Here is a 14,448-nt window from a genome sequence, read left to right as displayed (position 1 = left end):
AAATTCGTTGTTTTTCACACAATTATAATACATTTTCTTCAAGAAAGTTCTTTAAAAATGAAAAATTATGTAAAATAATTCAATTATTGTATTTAACCATAAGTGTGGTAGTTATATAGTGAAATGTTTATCAAATTTATTTACGTACCACTGGACTGTCAATGCCAGTACTCAAACAGTCACGTGACGACGCCGTACGCTTTCTCGACCTCTATATTGACTTGGCTAGTAGAGATCGACTGGTTAACACATTTTACTAAAATGGACCGTATTGACATGAGTTTAGGTGAGTAAAATTGGTAAAATGTTATGTAAAGGAGGTATTTTAATGTGATTTGCTATCCACCATGCTCTGTTGAGGACGAGGTATTGAAACAGATGTACGTCAATGTTGTCGTCAATTTTCACTTTCTCTGTCGTGTGCAATGACCAATGTTATTAAATTTCACTTGATACTCTTTATCATTTTTAGACTACTAGTACATGTATACCAGTGCACCATTTCTTCTCTACTACCACGGTATATTTTGTAGCATTTTATGAATGACACCTGTATGTAAAGTCAGTATATACCTAAAAGAAATAAAGTAAAAAAAACAACAATAACAAATACTGTACTGAAACATTCTCATGATTCTGTACGAACATAGTAGTCTGATACATGTGATAATGGACCGTCTTTACTTTATACAGGTCATATGTCCAGACATGTCACAAACGCTTGCCATGAAGTCGTCCTTTTCTCAAATTCACCTTGTCCAAATGAAAAGACGACAAATAATAATGTTCCCATTGAGACCCCACCCATCATATGTATGTAAAAGCAAGAAGTCCTTCGTTTGATACGTACATATGACGTATATATATGTAAAACTGTCATTGAACTTAGAGAAAAGAATAAAGAATCTCCTCTCAGTGGGTCCCCACACCCAAAAGGTTTCACTTGTGCAGAATAACTAAGGTTTCTACACTATGTCCTAAGTTCTCAGAGTCTTGTTTGACTGAAATGTGAATTTGTAAATGCAGTTAATTTAATTAATTATGGCAGATATTTCTTTGAAAACAATTGCTGACCACAAATATATCAAAACTTGTTTTATGACAGTATCTCATTCATTAATTGTAAATCTTCCATTCTGGCACCTATTTATCAAAATAGATACAATAACACCCATTACTTAACTTATTTTAAGATTTTTCAGTGAGACATCACCAGAGAAGTTCTTATTTTGCAGTGTAATGTACATAAAAATTAATATCAGCGTATGTGAAATCACTTTCTGTTTATTTTGCAGCGTTCATAACTTAGTCTGTAAAAGGAAATAACTTTGTGAAAGAAACATTCAATTTATTATGCTGCCCCTCAGAAGGTTGATCATACATGCCTTACAAGTTACATATTCATATTTTGTATTCTTCATTACACAATGAATGACATTGTGTTAGGCAGTATTTTTAGTGGCGGGAAGGGGAATCAAATATTTACCACTTGACGTTTCCATTTCCATTAGTCCACCCAGGTTCAAATTTGTAGTTGTTCAGAAATCACTCTATTCATTCACTTGTGAGCACTGAGTGTCTTGTTCAGGATGATAACCCCCCCCCCCCCCCCCCCCCCCATTCCATCAACCAATTATCAACTGTTATCTAAGTCAGTTACAAAAATAGTCTGTCCATTATGCAGGTAAAGTACAATTCACTTGCCATGTGTTGGGGTCAGTCAGGTTAAATACCCCACTATGGTGGGATTACGGAATCAAATAATGAATTTTGTGACCTTCACACATTTGATTGAGCCTAACTAATTCTCAAATTAGCAACAATGAATGGAAACCTGGAAACCTATTAGCTTGCACCTCAAATCACAAAGGACAGTGAGTGTGTAATTGATTGATCGATGTATTGATTGATTGATTGATGATTATTTTGGTTGAATCATTGATCGATTGAATGATCAATTTTGTGATGAAATAAAACTTTTTGTGTGTGTGATATTGATCAATTGACCTGATTGATTTTTTTGGTGATATACAACCTTTTTCTTCTTTCCCTGGCTACGTTTTTCTTTCAGCTGTATATAATTCTCTCTTTTTTATCACAGACCCTCCACATGTGGGTGGAGGGTCTATGTTTTTATTGACTAAATAAAGAGTGGAGGGTCTATGTTTTTATTGACTAAATAAAGAGTGGAGGGTCTATGTTTTTATTGTCCAGTCTTTATTATGTATCTTGTCCAGTCTTCTCCCCTTATCTAAATTAAAACACCCCTAATCTCATAATTACCAGGAGACTGAGTTACTGCGACAATTTGCTTATCACACCGAATCAACACGCGGTCATGTCATGATGTGCAAACTACCACTGCCAGTTTATTATTAAAGTTCAAAAAGGGACTAATATTACAAGGACTACCGTTATTCATATACACATGATGTGTATACAAGAGAAGTGTGTCCTGCAACACATTTGTCAACTCATCATTAATTTATGAATTCTTGTCTGCAACAAACACTGTGACAAAAAAATGGAAATGAGGTACATGTACATGTATTTTTCAATTTTGTACAGATGACATTATCAAGCAAAACAGAAAAGACAAGAAACAACAACTTAAGAATGTAAGGTCAGTGAAAGCTACTAAGATTGCAGGAAGAGGACGAGGTAGGGGAAGAGGAAGAGGAAGGGGAGGTGTACGAGTTCAGACCCAGACTAGGATAGGAGCCTTCAGGTCAAAGTTTGGAAAAAGTAACAGAGGTCGTAATACTCCTGGTGTGAGAGGAAGGTTTGGTAGAGGAAGAGGAGGAAATAGACGTGGTAGTGCACAAACTGGTGCAAGCCCCCTGAACAGACAATCACCCGTGCATACAGCTGGCTCAATACAAGGCCAAGGTCAACAGAGACGGAGACAGAAAGTAAGTAAATTGATTAAACTATTGTTGATCTCTAACAGTTTTAGTGATGACAGTTGGCAAGCATAACAACAGTGTTGAATGTTTTGACCACATCTGCACATGGGGTTAATTTTTTTTATCAGAACCAACTACCAGCTACTTTAGTCCAAATTCATATTTCATCATTATAAGGAAGAGCACATGTAAAATACATTTGCTAACATTTGGTGGACTATCAATCTCACTGGATCTGTGACATGCATGTACTAGTGTGTGTTCTACCCATCAACTTGTGATGGTTACTTGTGTCAAGGATAAAACAATTTCAAAATGTCTCCATAAGCTGATTGGTAGCGTGATTACACAACATCAGACTGTTTGATTATTTCAATGAAGTCATTACGTAAATGTATGTCATCGGGTGTCACAGACAGGCTAGATATTTGGTAATAGAAAAAAGATACCCCAGCTAAAATTTAAGTACCGACAATACAGTCAGCGGTATCAGTATATACAATGTATCATAATCTGCTACTTTTTCCATGGTATTAGCATTCATATTTATTTCAACTATGTGTTACCAATATATGAAATGTGACTCACATTAAATAACACATTTGCATTTGAATAGATGGTTATCAATATGGAAATGAAGTGACATTTTCATTCAGTAGTTATATATATTAAATATAGATTGTCTAATAAATTGCCAGTGACTGAGAATATTGTAATATTCAAGGATTTCATTAAAAAAGTCATTAAGGGTGTGTGATCATAGTTAAAGTGTCGTGTCTGCAATGTTTGTTTATGATTTGATGAGTGTCAACTTTGTAGTCTACATACAGCCTTTATAGGATGGGCATGCAGTTTGGGTTAGACAAGATATCAAATTCAGTCAGACTGACCACAAGATTTTGTGTTTAGATAAATATTATACTGAAGAAAGCACACAATCACTACCTCCTATTAAAGTGTCTTGTCTGTATTTGATTAATGGTGTCATCATGTAAACAGTAGCATGATTTCACATCACATAAATTTCGCTTGATTGCCAAGAAACACCAAATTGAAACTCTTTTTTACCTATTGTTATCCAGTGGTACCCTCATGGGACTCTGCAGACAAATATAGATTAGATGAACACTGAATATTCATCATTCCTAAGTGCTTATTTCCTTCAGATAAACAGCCATGTATATGCATTGTTCATCTAATAAATAATCATGTCTGCTAGGCCCATGATACAATAGGGTACCATTGAAGCACAATAGAGGTGAAAAAGAGATAAAAAGAGTTTCAATTTGGTATAATGAAATAACTCTCTAGAACCAAGAGTTTATGAAAATACTTTATTTCCTAGAGTGACGTTTCCCTTTAACATGATGAAGCCTTGCAACCAATCTCACTGATATCGTAGCTCATGTTAAAGTGCATGCTCATTCTGTAATGGCTGTAAAGACTCTTTAGCACCTAAGTACCTATTATCAATTTATGTATCTACATGCTTTTTGTAATTGCTGTAATTATGAAACTTCCTTTCCACCCACTTTCCTAAGTACATACCTATTTAGTTATAATGAAATGACACATAGCCTAAATAGTCTGTTATTTAAGACTGATAGTCAGGCTCTCATACATTGCTTGCTGTTAGTCCTGTTGATGCATTTTGTTACCAGATGGTTGAAAACAAGCAGATGAACCAAAGGGTCAACTCTTCATTCGATTGTTATAACGTAAGTTTTTTATTTTGTTACTAGATGGCAGGAAATAGACAGATGAAGAACACTGTGAATAGACAAAATCAACAGTTAATCCGAGCTGCCAATAAGAGGAAAGCCCAAGCCAGGAAAAATCTGGTACAGAATCAGAAAGTTGGAAGGCAGCAGCAGTTTTCACAGAGGAGGGGATTGCCTGTTATTCCTCAGGTACATATATGTACACATTATCACCAACTGCAATAGTATACATATAGGAATGTCACTACTAGTGGTGGCTTGATTCTGAGCATAGTATGTTTGATGTATGGTTGTCACTGAAATGTGTCGCTTTACAATAACTGGATTTCAATTCACTTATCCCCATTCTGTACGTACATGTACTCCTGAATGACCCACAGTTTGTATACAGTTATAGCAACAGCTGTTTTTAATCATACTCCCATTGTACAAATTTAAAAAAAAAAGAGTATTGCATTATCAAACTATTTGGATTGCCTACAAGCATTCAATACTATTTGTAAAACCCATTAACATTTATTGACATAAGCCAGACACAATATTTTCACTTCCAGAAATGTTAATCCCTAAATGTATTACAATTTTGAAAGTTTATGCATATGACAGTGATGTACATAAACAACAGAATTGCCACATTATCTGTTAAATTGTTTTATCATGAAATTAAAAAAATGTGATCATGATTTCTCCTAGATCTACTACATGTGTATCAGTACTAGAGTCCATTCTTCATATTTTACCTCACTGTGAAATTCTCCTTCTCAGCAAGACACCTATCCATTTATCTTATCATATAGATCTGATTACAGCATCCACTAAATGTGTTAGCATTCAATAGTTTCAAGTTTTTAATAAACCAATTTCATGTATAGTATGATCCTCTGACTATCCTTCAGGGCTTAAATTTAACTTCTCTGCGTGGGAGTCAGATTTAGCCAAATGAACCATTTCAGCTACAATTTTATATTGATATCCATGGTCTAACATACTACAACCAGTTACCTTATACATTGGGTAGTCTACATACAATGTTAAATAGTCATTGTGCCCTGGACTACTGCTAATTCTGAGCCCTGTCCCCTCCCCAGAAAGTAGTAGAAGATATGAATTTTACATGAAAAACAAAATATTTATGTAACTTATGTAAAGGTGTACATCTATCATGTTTTATCTAGCCAAGAGACTTGGCTATCTGACTTGACATACTGGCTTGACAGTATAGCCCAGAGACTTGGCTATCTGACTTGACAAACTGGTTTGACAGTATAGCCCAGAGACTTGGCTATCTGACTTGACATACTGGTTTGACAGTATAGCCCAGAGACTTGGCTATCTGACTTGATATACTGGCTTGACAGTATAGCCCAGAGACTTGGTTATCTACCTTGACAAACTGGTTTGATAGTATAGTCCAGAGACTTGGCTATCTGACTTGACATACTGGCTTGACAGTATGGTCCAGATAATTATTTTATCAAGATGTCCTTGCGTAATTTTCACTTCATATTGATGATTTCCCCAAGCATAGTCAATTTATAGAGACTAAAAAAACACTACCAGGGCTATCTATACTATATTGACATACACTCAGATGGGCAATACTGTCTATCTCTCAGCTTGATAGCAGATTGTTAGTGTGCCCTATATGACCTTTGACATATGCAAGATATTGAAATGATGTTTCTTTCCTTACAGGCTCAGGGAAATCAAAGAGGTCAAATGAGAAGAGGTCAAGGCAGGGGTCGAGGACGAGGTCGTGGTCGTTTAGGTGGTGGTATGACTAGGAATTTCCCTGACAGACAACCACAGATTAAGCCACAAAGAACAAGGGGGTAAATATATATTGCGCTATATATTTTACAAGTTTCAGATTTCTAACTTTAGAAGTGATATGTAGAAATGGTATCACTTGAAACAAATACTTTCACAATTATGAAAGAACTGAAAAAAATGCAAGTAAAATTCCATTAGCTATGCATTTTGACCTTTAAATATTCTTGTGTTTTCTGATCTAATATTTATCTTCATCGAATGGAAGTTGGTCAGGATACCATGGTCTGGTCAAACTCCCTCGATCAGCACAGAAAGTTGTTCATCTAATCAATGAACCCCAGCTGCTATAGTGTAAAAACATTTTGAACTGACAAATATACTATATTTGGACATTACATAACTGCCCCAATAAACACTAACTTTGTGAGGGACTGTTATTGGTTAGAATTTTGTCATTAATTAACAAAGACATGATGTTAATGACTGTGTGGGTGGCTGTGGATGAATTTTAAATTGCATCTCAGTGCTTGTAGAGCAATAGGTTGACTATACTGTGAGTGAAGGTATAAATCGTAATGATACTGTATAGGAACTAGACTAAATGGAAGTATATAAACTCATCTATCCAGGTCATTGCTAATAAAGTGTGGACTTAGTAACTCTTGATAACATTCTGTATTTTTGGACTCCACTGAGTCATTGATCTTTCACTGATGTAGGGGTTTATTTTGAAGATCATTGCTGGCCTGACCCCCTCACACTACTCAGGAGTATTGGGCTCCAGATTGGTGAAATATTGTCGCAATTTCTGTCCTTGTTGGGGGTGGGTTTGACCACACACACACACACACACACACACACACACACAGTATATGTGTGGGTATCGCTGCCTTCACTGCTCTTCCAAACTACTGTGTGGCTTAACCTCCAGAATTTTGCCATTCTTAATCTTTATGTTGTGACTATAATGACTTCATGTCAACGTTTATTTTCATATTTACCAGGTGGAGAGGAGGAAGGGGTAGAGGTGGAAGAGCTCAAACCATTGGACCTGTACCAACACAAATCATGACAGTATCTGTTTCAAATCCAATGGCACAGGGGTCAAAGTAAGTTTCCATTCCTGGTTCTTTGTGTTGTGTATGTATTGATGCTCTCTATGGATCTGTAGGCAACAAAACACTAAATATGCCATACTACGGTTATAGAAGAGATACACAAAAATGATTATACTTATCCTGTTATTATTTCTTTTGTATTTTCAGACCAGTTCGGATTAACCGCAATACAAATGTAAGTACCAAAAGTACATGTAGTATGTTGATTGTAACTTTTGCATTTTTTTTGCTAATATTTTATGGCCAAATTACAGTACAAAAGTTGATTGATGGTAAATTTGACCAAAAAATGACAGCTACGGTTATTAATATTGATTTTCATGTTGTGTCATTTAATGACCCTAATTTATATTAGATAAAACTATCCAAATTTCCTGTTTGATTAAGTTATTATAAAAAAAAATCATATAATCATAATTTACTTTTTTATTTGTTCAGTAAATTCTGTACAATATGCAACTTTTGTGCTGATAATTTGGTAGTAAATTTTTGCATAAAATATTCATTTACTGCTCTATAAATCATTCATGCTTGTTTGCTTGTGATGGTTATACCTACTGTAATCTTTTGGGCTGCATCTCCATTTTCATGTGCTTGTGCTGTAAATATTGCACCATTCTGTTTTCAGTTGACCTTTGATCCTTCAACTTTGACCCTACACATCTTGTAAATGCACTGTAATGTGGTGATGGTTGTTGTATTTCTTTTGTGCTTGGTGTGCTTTTGTTTTCCCTCACTCACAGTCACAACAGACCAAAGCTGAGTCAGTCCCAGACTATGAACTTCTTGAATCAAGCCAAGATCCTGAACTCCAAGACATAATCAGGGAACTAAAACCTAGATTCCGTCAAGATTTCAACTTACACAAGCTTCTTGTAAATGGATGTCAGGTATTCTCCTAGCCTCATGAAACAAAACATAATCATATTATATCTTTTAAAAAACTGTATTTTTTTAGCAGAATATTATAATAGCAGACACTCATTTTCATTACATGTCATACATTAACTACCAGCTGTAAATGCTTCTCATTATTTATGTTCTAGGTTAATGCATCTTACAATAAAGTAATAACATATCCAGTTTGACTTTTATTTTTATAACAGTTTATATTAACAGAAAAATAATGTAAATTTGATATAGGGAGATTTATAAATATTAATTAACATTAATTAAAGACCCATGTTGGAGTTTAATTTAGAAATATAGTTGTCTGGTAGAGCTATTCTGGATGTCAGTATGGTCTCTAACTAAACCTCGTCTGGTCAAAGTCCCTCAATCAGCACATAAAGTTGTTCATCCAATCAGTGAACCCCAACTGTTACAGTGACGTAAACAGTATATAAGTAGCATCCCGAGCTGACAAATATACCATATTTGGACAGTACATAGCTGCCCCAATAAACACTAACTTTATGAGGGACTGTGTTATTGGCTAGAATTGTGATTGATAAAGATGTGATATTAATGACTGTGTGGGTGGCTGTAGATGAATTTTAAATTGCATCTCATGCATCTCAGGACTTCTGAAGTAACGACTTTGACTATACTGTGAGTGGAGGTGTAAATGATAATGATACTGTATAGGTGTGAGTGGAGGTATACATAAAAAAAAGGTTTAGGGTCAGTGTGAAAAACTAGGTGGGGTTGGGTAACCGGAACCAAACAGTTTTTTTTCTTAGGCCTAATACAGTACTGTTATACAATTTATAGATTAAGAGTTTTGAAAATAATAAGCCCTCAAACATAATGTAATTTTTGAATAAAAATATTTTATGTAGTCAATACCTACAATATGATTACCTCACTAGTATTTTAGGTTATCCATTCTAGTATTGATTACCAAAAAATCACAGCTGTTGAATGTTTGTTTATTCACTTCTACTTTGCCCTGTTAGTGATTGTGTAAATATATATATCTATATGTATTGTTAAAATCTAAGGCAGCTTATACTTTCCAGTTACTCAGCTGTTGTCAAATTTACACAGAAGGTAAAGAATTAGGAATCTTTGGGGAATTAGGAAAAACATGGCTGTATATCCATATTTTGTTCTATATATAATATTAAAGTGGCCATATGGATGAGAATTTGGTATTTATTTTATTTTTATTTGATAAAACAGCTTCACTACGTTTTTCTACTTGAAAAAATAATGCGAAAGAACATATACCAAGTCCATGTTCATAACTCAATGCATTGCAAAATGATGCAAAAAATGTAAAAAGTTTGTTATTGTACGTACAATAACAAACATTTTACACATTGTTTAATGTTTTGTCGTTTATTGAGATGTGAACATGGACTTGGTATATGTTATTTCACATTATTTTTTCATGGAGAAAAACATAGTGAAGCTGTTTTATCAAACAAAAATCCAAAATAAATACCAAATTCTCATCCATATGGCCACTTTAATGGATACCATAATGTTGGTGGGTATCCCTGGTCAAATTACTAGCAGTACTAAAGTAGATCTTACCTACCAGCTATCCATAAGAAAAAAACCTGACCGAAATTCCTGCTGTAGTTTGAAATCAATATATGTTTATACTATGTTGTTAGATTGTATTTTTCACTCAATACAATCTCAGCTATCAGATGGAATAAACACACACACACACACACACACACACACACACACACACACACACACACACACACATATATATATATATTATGACACTTGTGTACGTCTTAAAGTAGTGTTGTGATTTCACTTCTTCTGTTGTACTGCATGGATAAATAGCATATAACCCAAAACTCAATTTTTTAACATCAGTTTAATCTTTTTTCCTCTGTAGATTTTTAAACTCCAAATATACATTATTTCTGTGTATCTAAAGATTTACTCTATTCCTGTAAACATTCAATTTTGATTAACTGTATTTTGTTACCTTTGATAGACTGCCTCCACATTAAGTGAACGTTTCAGCATGGTACACACAGAACCGCAGCAGGGACAGGGAGAGTGGCAAGGCCAAAGAAACAGGACAAGGAAAGGCAACCAAGCATCTGGTCGTACTGTTGTCATGGCATAATATCTTATTAAAGTGCAATACTAGAAATATTTCATCAATGCATGGTTCTATCATATGAACTTATATAATTGTGTAATTCTCCATTTCACTTTTTGAAAGTAGTAGTCCTCATTTGTGCAGCGGATATCACTAGTTAAACATTTCAAACAAAAGAAATCAATATACTTTGCATGAGGGCGCTTTTCAAAGCCTTGACATGGAGAAGATTTGCCCACCAAAAATAACAATTTATGAACACAGGGAGCCAACTTCTCAACTTATTGTATGAATTTCTTTTTCGACTTTGACCATTTTCGGTTGTTTCCTTCAGACTATTATTTGTTCCCAAAACTGTAAGTTGGAAAATATCGTGGAAAAGTAAACTTAACATTCTCTTCACTGCAATGTTTCATGGTACTGGAAACTGTGTTGTGATTTCATCATAGAAATCAAACTTTGTCGCACCAAGCATCCTGTGTATGAAATTATGGTTATTGTATACACATTTGTATCAATTTAATTTTATAATGGTATATGTGGTCTTTCTGTATGATAGCAAGCAACCTTGAAAGTGTCAGTATATCAGGCTTTGTTCTGTACCAGAAAGATTGAATTGTTGTTGTCCAATTCACATGTGGATGGTGGCAATGGCAGTTTCCAACTCACTTGTGGTTGGTGCCAGTATTTACTGTAATAATCCCATCAATTCGGCCAGATTTTGATAATTATAATTTGTTTATTTTCAGTGTATGGGGGGGGGGGGGGGGGTTTTAGCTTCACACATCAAATATTTATACTGTGTGGGGTATGCTTTGTTGGAATAAAATTTTCTGTTTAATGTGTAATGGTAGTTGGCATGGTTTTTTGAGTGTATCCGATTTAGAAGGTGATTTAGAAGGGCAGTCGAATTGCCGGGTTATTACAGTATCCCAACTCGTGGTTGGTGACAGTGGTTGTCCCAACTCACTTGTGGTTGGTGACAGTGGTTGTCCCAACTCACTTGTGGTTGTGCCAGTTCCCACCTCACTTGTGGTTGGTGACAGTGGTTGTCCCAACTCACTTGTGGTTGTGCCAGTTCCCAACTCACTTGTGGTTGGTGACAGTGGTTGTCCCAACTCACTTGTGGTTGGTGACAGTGGTTGTCCCAACTCACTTGTGGTTGGTGACAGTGGTTGTCCCAACTCACTTGTGGTTGTGCCAGTTCCCACCTCACTTGTGGTTGGTGACAGTGGTTGTCCCAACTCACTTGTGGTTGTGCCAGTTCCCAACTCACTTGTGGTTGGTGACAGTGGTTGTCCCAACTCACTTGTGGTTGGTGACAGTGGTTGTCCCAACTCACTTGTGGTTGGTGACAGTGGTTGTCCCAACTCACTTGTGGTTGTGCCAGTTCCCAACTCACTTGTGGTTGGTGACAGTGGTTGTCCCAACTCACTTGTGGTTGGTGACTGGTTGTCCCAACTCACTTGTGGTTGGTGACAGTGGTTGTCCCAACTCACTTGTGGTTGGTGACAGTGGTTGTCCCAACTCACTTGTGGTTGTGCCAGTTCCCAACTCACTTGTGGTTGGTGACAGTGGTTGTCCCAACTCACTTGTGGTTGGTGACAGTGGTTGTCCCAACTCACTTGTGGTTGGTGACAGTGGTTGTCCCAACTCACTTGTGGTTGTGCCAGTTCCCAACTCACTTGTGGTTGGTGACAGTGGTTGTCCCAACTCACTTGTGGTTGGTGACTGGTTGTCCCAACTCACTTGTGGTTGGTGACAGTGGTTGTCCCAACTCACTTGTGTTTGGTGACAGTGGTTGTCCCAACTCACTTGTGTTTGGTGACAGTGGTTGTCCCAACTCACTTGTGGTTGGTGACAGTGGTTGTCCCAACTCACTTGTGGTTGGTGACAGTGGTTGTCCCAACTCACTTGTGGTTGTGCCAGTTCCCACCTCACTTGTGGTTGGTGACAGTGGTTGTCCCAACTCATTTGTGGTTGTGCCAGTTCCCATCTCACTTGTGGTTGGTGACAGTGGTTGTCCCAACTCACTTGTGTTTGGTGGCAGTTCATGTCCATACTCGTGTGTGATGTAGCTATGGTTTGGTATTATTTGTGTTGACATGGTTACTGCTATATTGTGTTGTTTATTTGTTTTTTTTACAAGACCAGTGATATCATTTTTCTTCATTTTCTTCGCATCACAGCAGGCTAGTATACTTTTCAAAAATACAATGTATTTTTAGTTAGAAAGTGTTTTGCCCGACTTCTTGGAAAAAAAAATCACTATACACAATATCTGAGATGTTCTGTAAAAAGTATACAATTATACCTAATGTTCAGTCTTGTGTTTGTTTTGGATTTGTCATACATTATTTTTTAGGGTAAAATCACTTTATGGCAGCCTACACTGATGAATCTAGAATGCTAAATATGTGTTTTTCTTCCAAATCATAGAAACATTTGCCAAATAGATCGAATTTGTGTCCAAAAAAGCAATGCAGTGTAAATTAAACCTTCAACTTTAGTGTACATCAAGTAAGACTTTAGAAGTACATATTTTCAAACACAAAACTGAGCGTTTCAAATGATATTATACTAACAACTCAAATGTTGTGTACAACCTGTAATAATCAAGAAATGCATTTGCCCTGTATGTTACAGTTATTTATAGTGTTCATATCAAGTGTAAATGTATGTTTCAATTGTCCCAGTATACATTACATGTGTCTTGAATCAATCTGTAAACAATGCTAGCTGTGCAGAGCAAGTAAATAGTCATTGACTAGAGAGTAAACAATGCTAGCAGTGCAAAGTAAGTACATGTAATAATCTTTGACTAGAGTGTAAACAATGCTCACTGTGCAAAGTAAGTAAATAGTCTTTGACTAGAGTGTAAACAATGCTAGCAGTGCAAAGTAAGTAAATAGTCATTGACTAGAGTGTAAACAATGCTAGCAGTGCAAAGCAAGTAAATAGTCATTGACTAGAGTGTAAACAATGTTAGCAGTCTAAAGTAAGTAAATAGTCATTGACTAGAGTGTAAACAATGTTAGCTGTGCAACGTCACTGTTGTGGCACTATCATCCACCACATAGTAATCAGTTGACTGATTAATAGCTGACATTATTGTTTACAAACTGACTACATTAGGAAGGTCACATGCTAATAGTCTAATCAAAGCAGTTGTTATTTTACACTTGATATGAATGCTAGAAATGCTTTACTTGGGTGTTAGAAGTACTAATTTTTCCCATCATTAAATTTAGAACTTGTACCAGTACTGTGGTTCAACTTGTCATTCACTTATTTGTATCATCAATTTCATGTATCTGTGTTATTCTTGTTTTTTGTATTTGATATCTTAAAGTAGACTCTAGAAATTCATCTATTTATGATAACCAATAATTTAATTAAAAAGTTTCTTGAACTCTGTCATGTTTTGTTCTATTTTATCTTTCAAGCCACTCTTAAATTACACTGTACATTTTGAAATTTGATTAGTGCAGAGTCAATTTGAAATATAGTTTTGAGTGTGTGATATGGAGGGTGTATCAGTTATTGCTGTGTTGGGGAACAATTTTGTCATGGGTTCACTTAGACTGTCGACAGTCACTTGCGCCTTTTTTCCTATGTTTTATCTAAACTTAAGTCGTTGCCGCGCTCCGATCCGGCGCGATACTACTATAATCGCATACTGATATCGAGGGCTTGGGCCTTCGGTTCTCGATATCAGTATGCAATTATAGTAGTGTTGTGCCGGATCGGAGCATGGCGATGACTTAAGTTTAGATAAAATGTAGGAAAAAAGGCGCGAGCAACTGTCAACAGTCTAGGGTTCACTATAAGCCATAGAACTCTCCATGAATAGCTCCCCCTAGTGGTTGGATTAAGAAACATACCTGGATGACAGTTTAATGGAATGAATAATT

General features: G+C 35.9%; 1 protein-coding gene across 1 annotated transcript; it reads left to right on the top strand.

Moving 5' to 3' along the window:
• The first annotated feature begins 188 nt into the window (after positions 1-188).
• LOC144442442 (uncharacterized) lies at positions 189-11,856 on the top strand. The gene is made up of 7 exons (XM_078131797.1): positions 189-286; positions 2,569-2,912; positions 4,649-4,816; positions 6,323-6,459; positions 7,405-7,509; positions 7,666-7,693; positions 10,424-11,856. Exons 1-7 carry the CDS (start codon positions 262-264, stop codon positions 10,556-10,558), a joined length of 942 nt encoding a protein of 313 aa, XP_077987923.1. The 5' UTR covers positions 189-261; the 3' UTR covers positions 10,559-11,856.
• Positions 11,857-14,448: the final 2,592 nt, after the last annotated feature.

Source organism: Glandiceps talaboti, chromosome 11 (assembly GCF_964340395.1).
Source record: "Glandiceps talaboti chromosome 11, keGlaTala1.1, whole genome shotgun sequence".
In the NCBI taxonomy this organism is placed as follows: Eukaryota; Metazoa; Hemichordata; class Enteropneusta; family Spengelidae; genus Glandiceps; species Glandiceps talaboti.
This window is presented reverse-complemented; position numbering and strand designations above follow the sequence as displayed.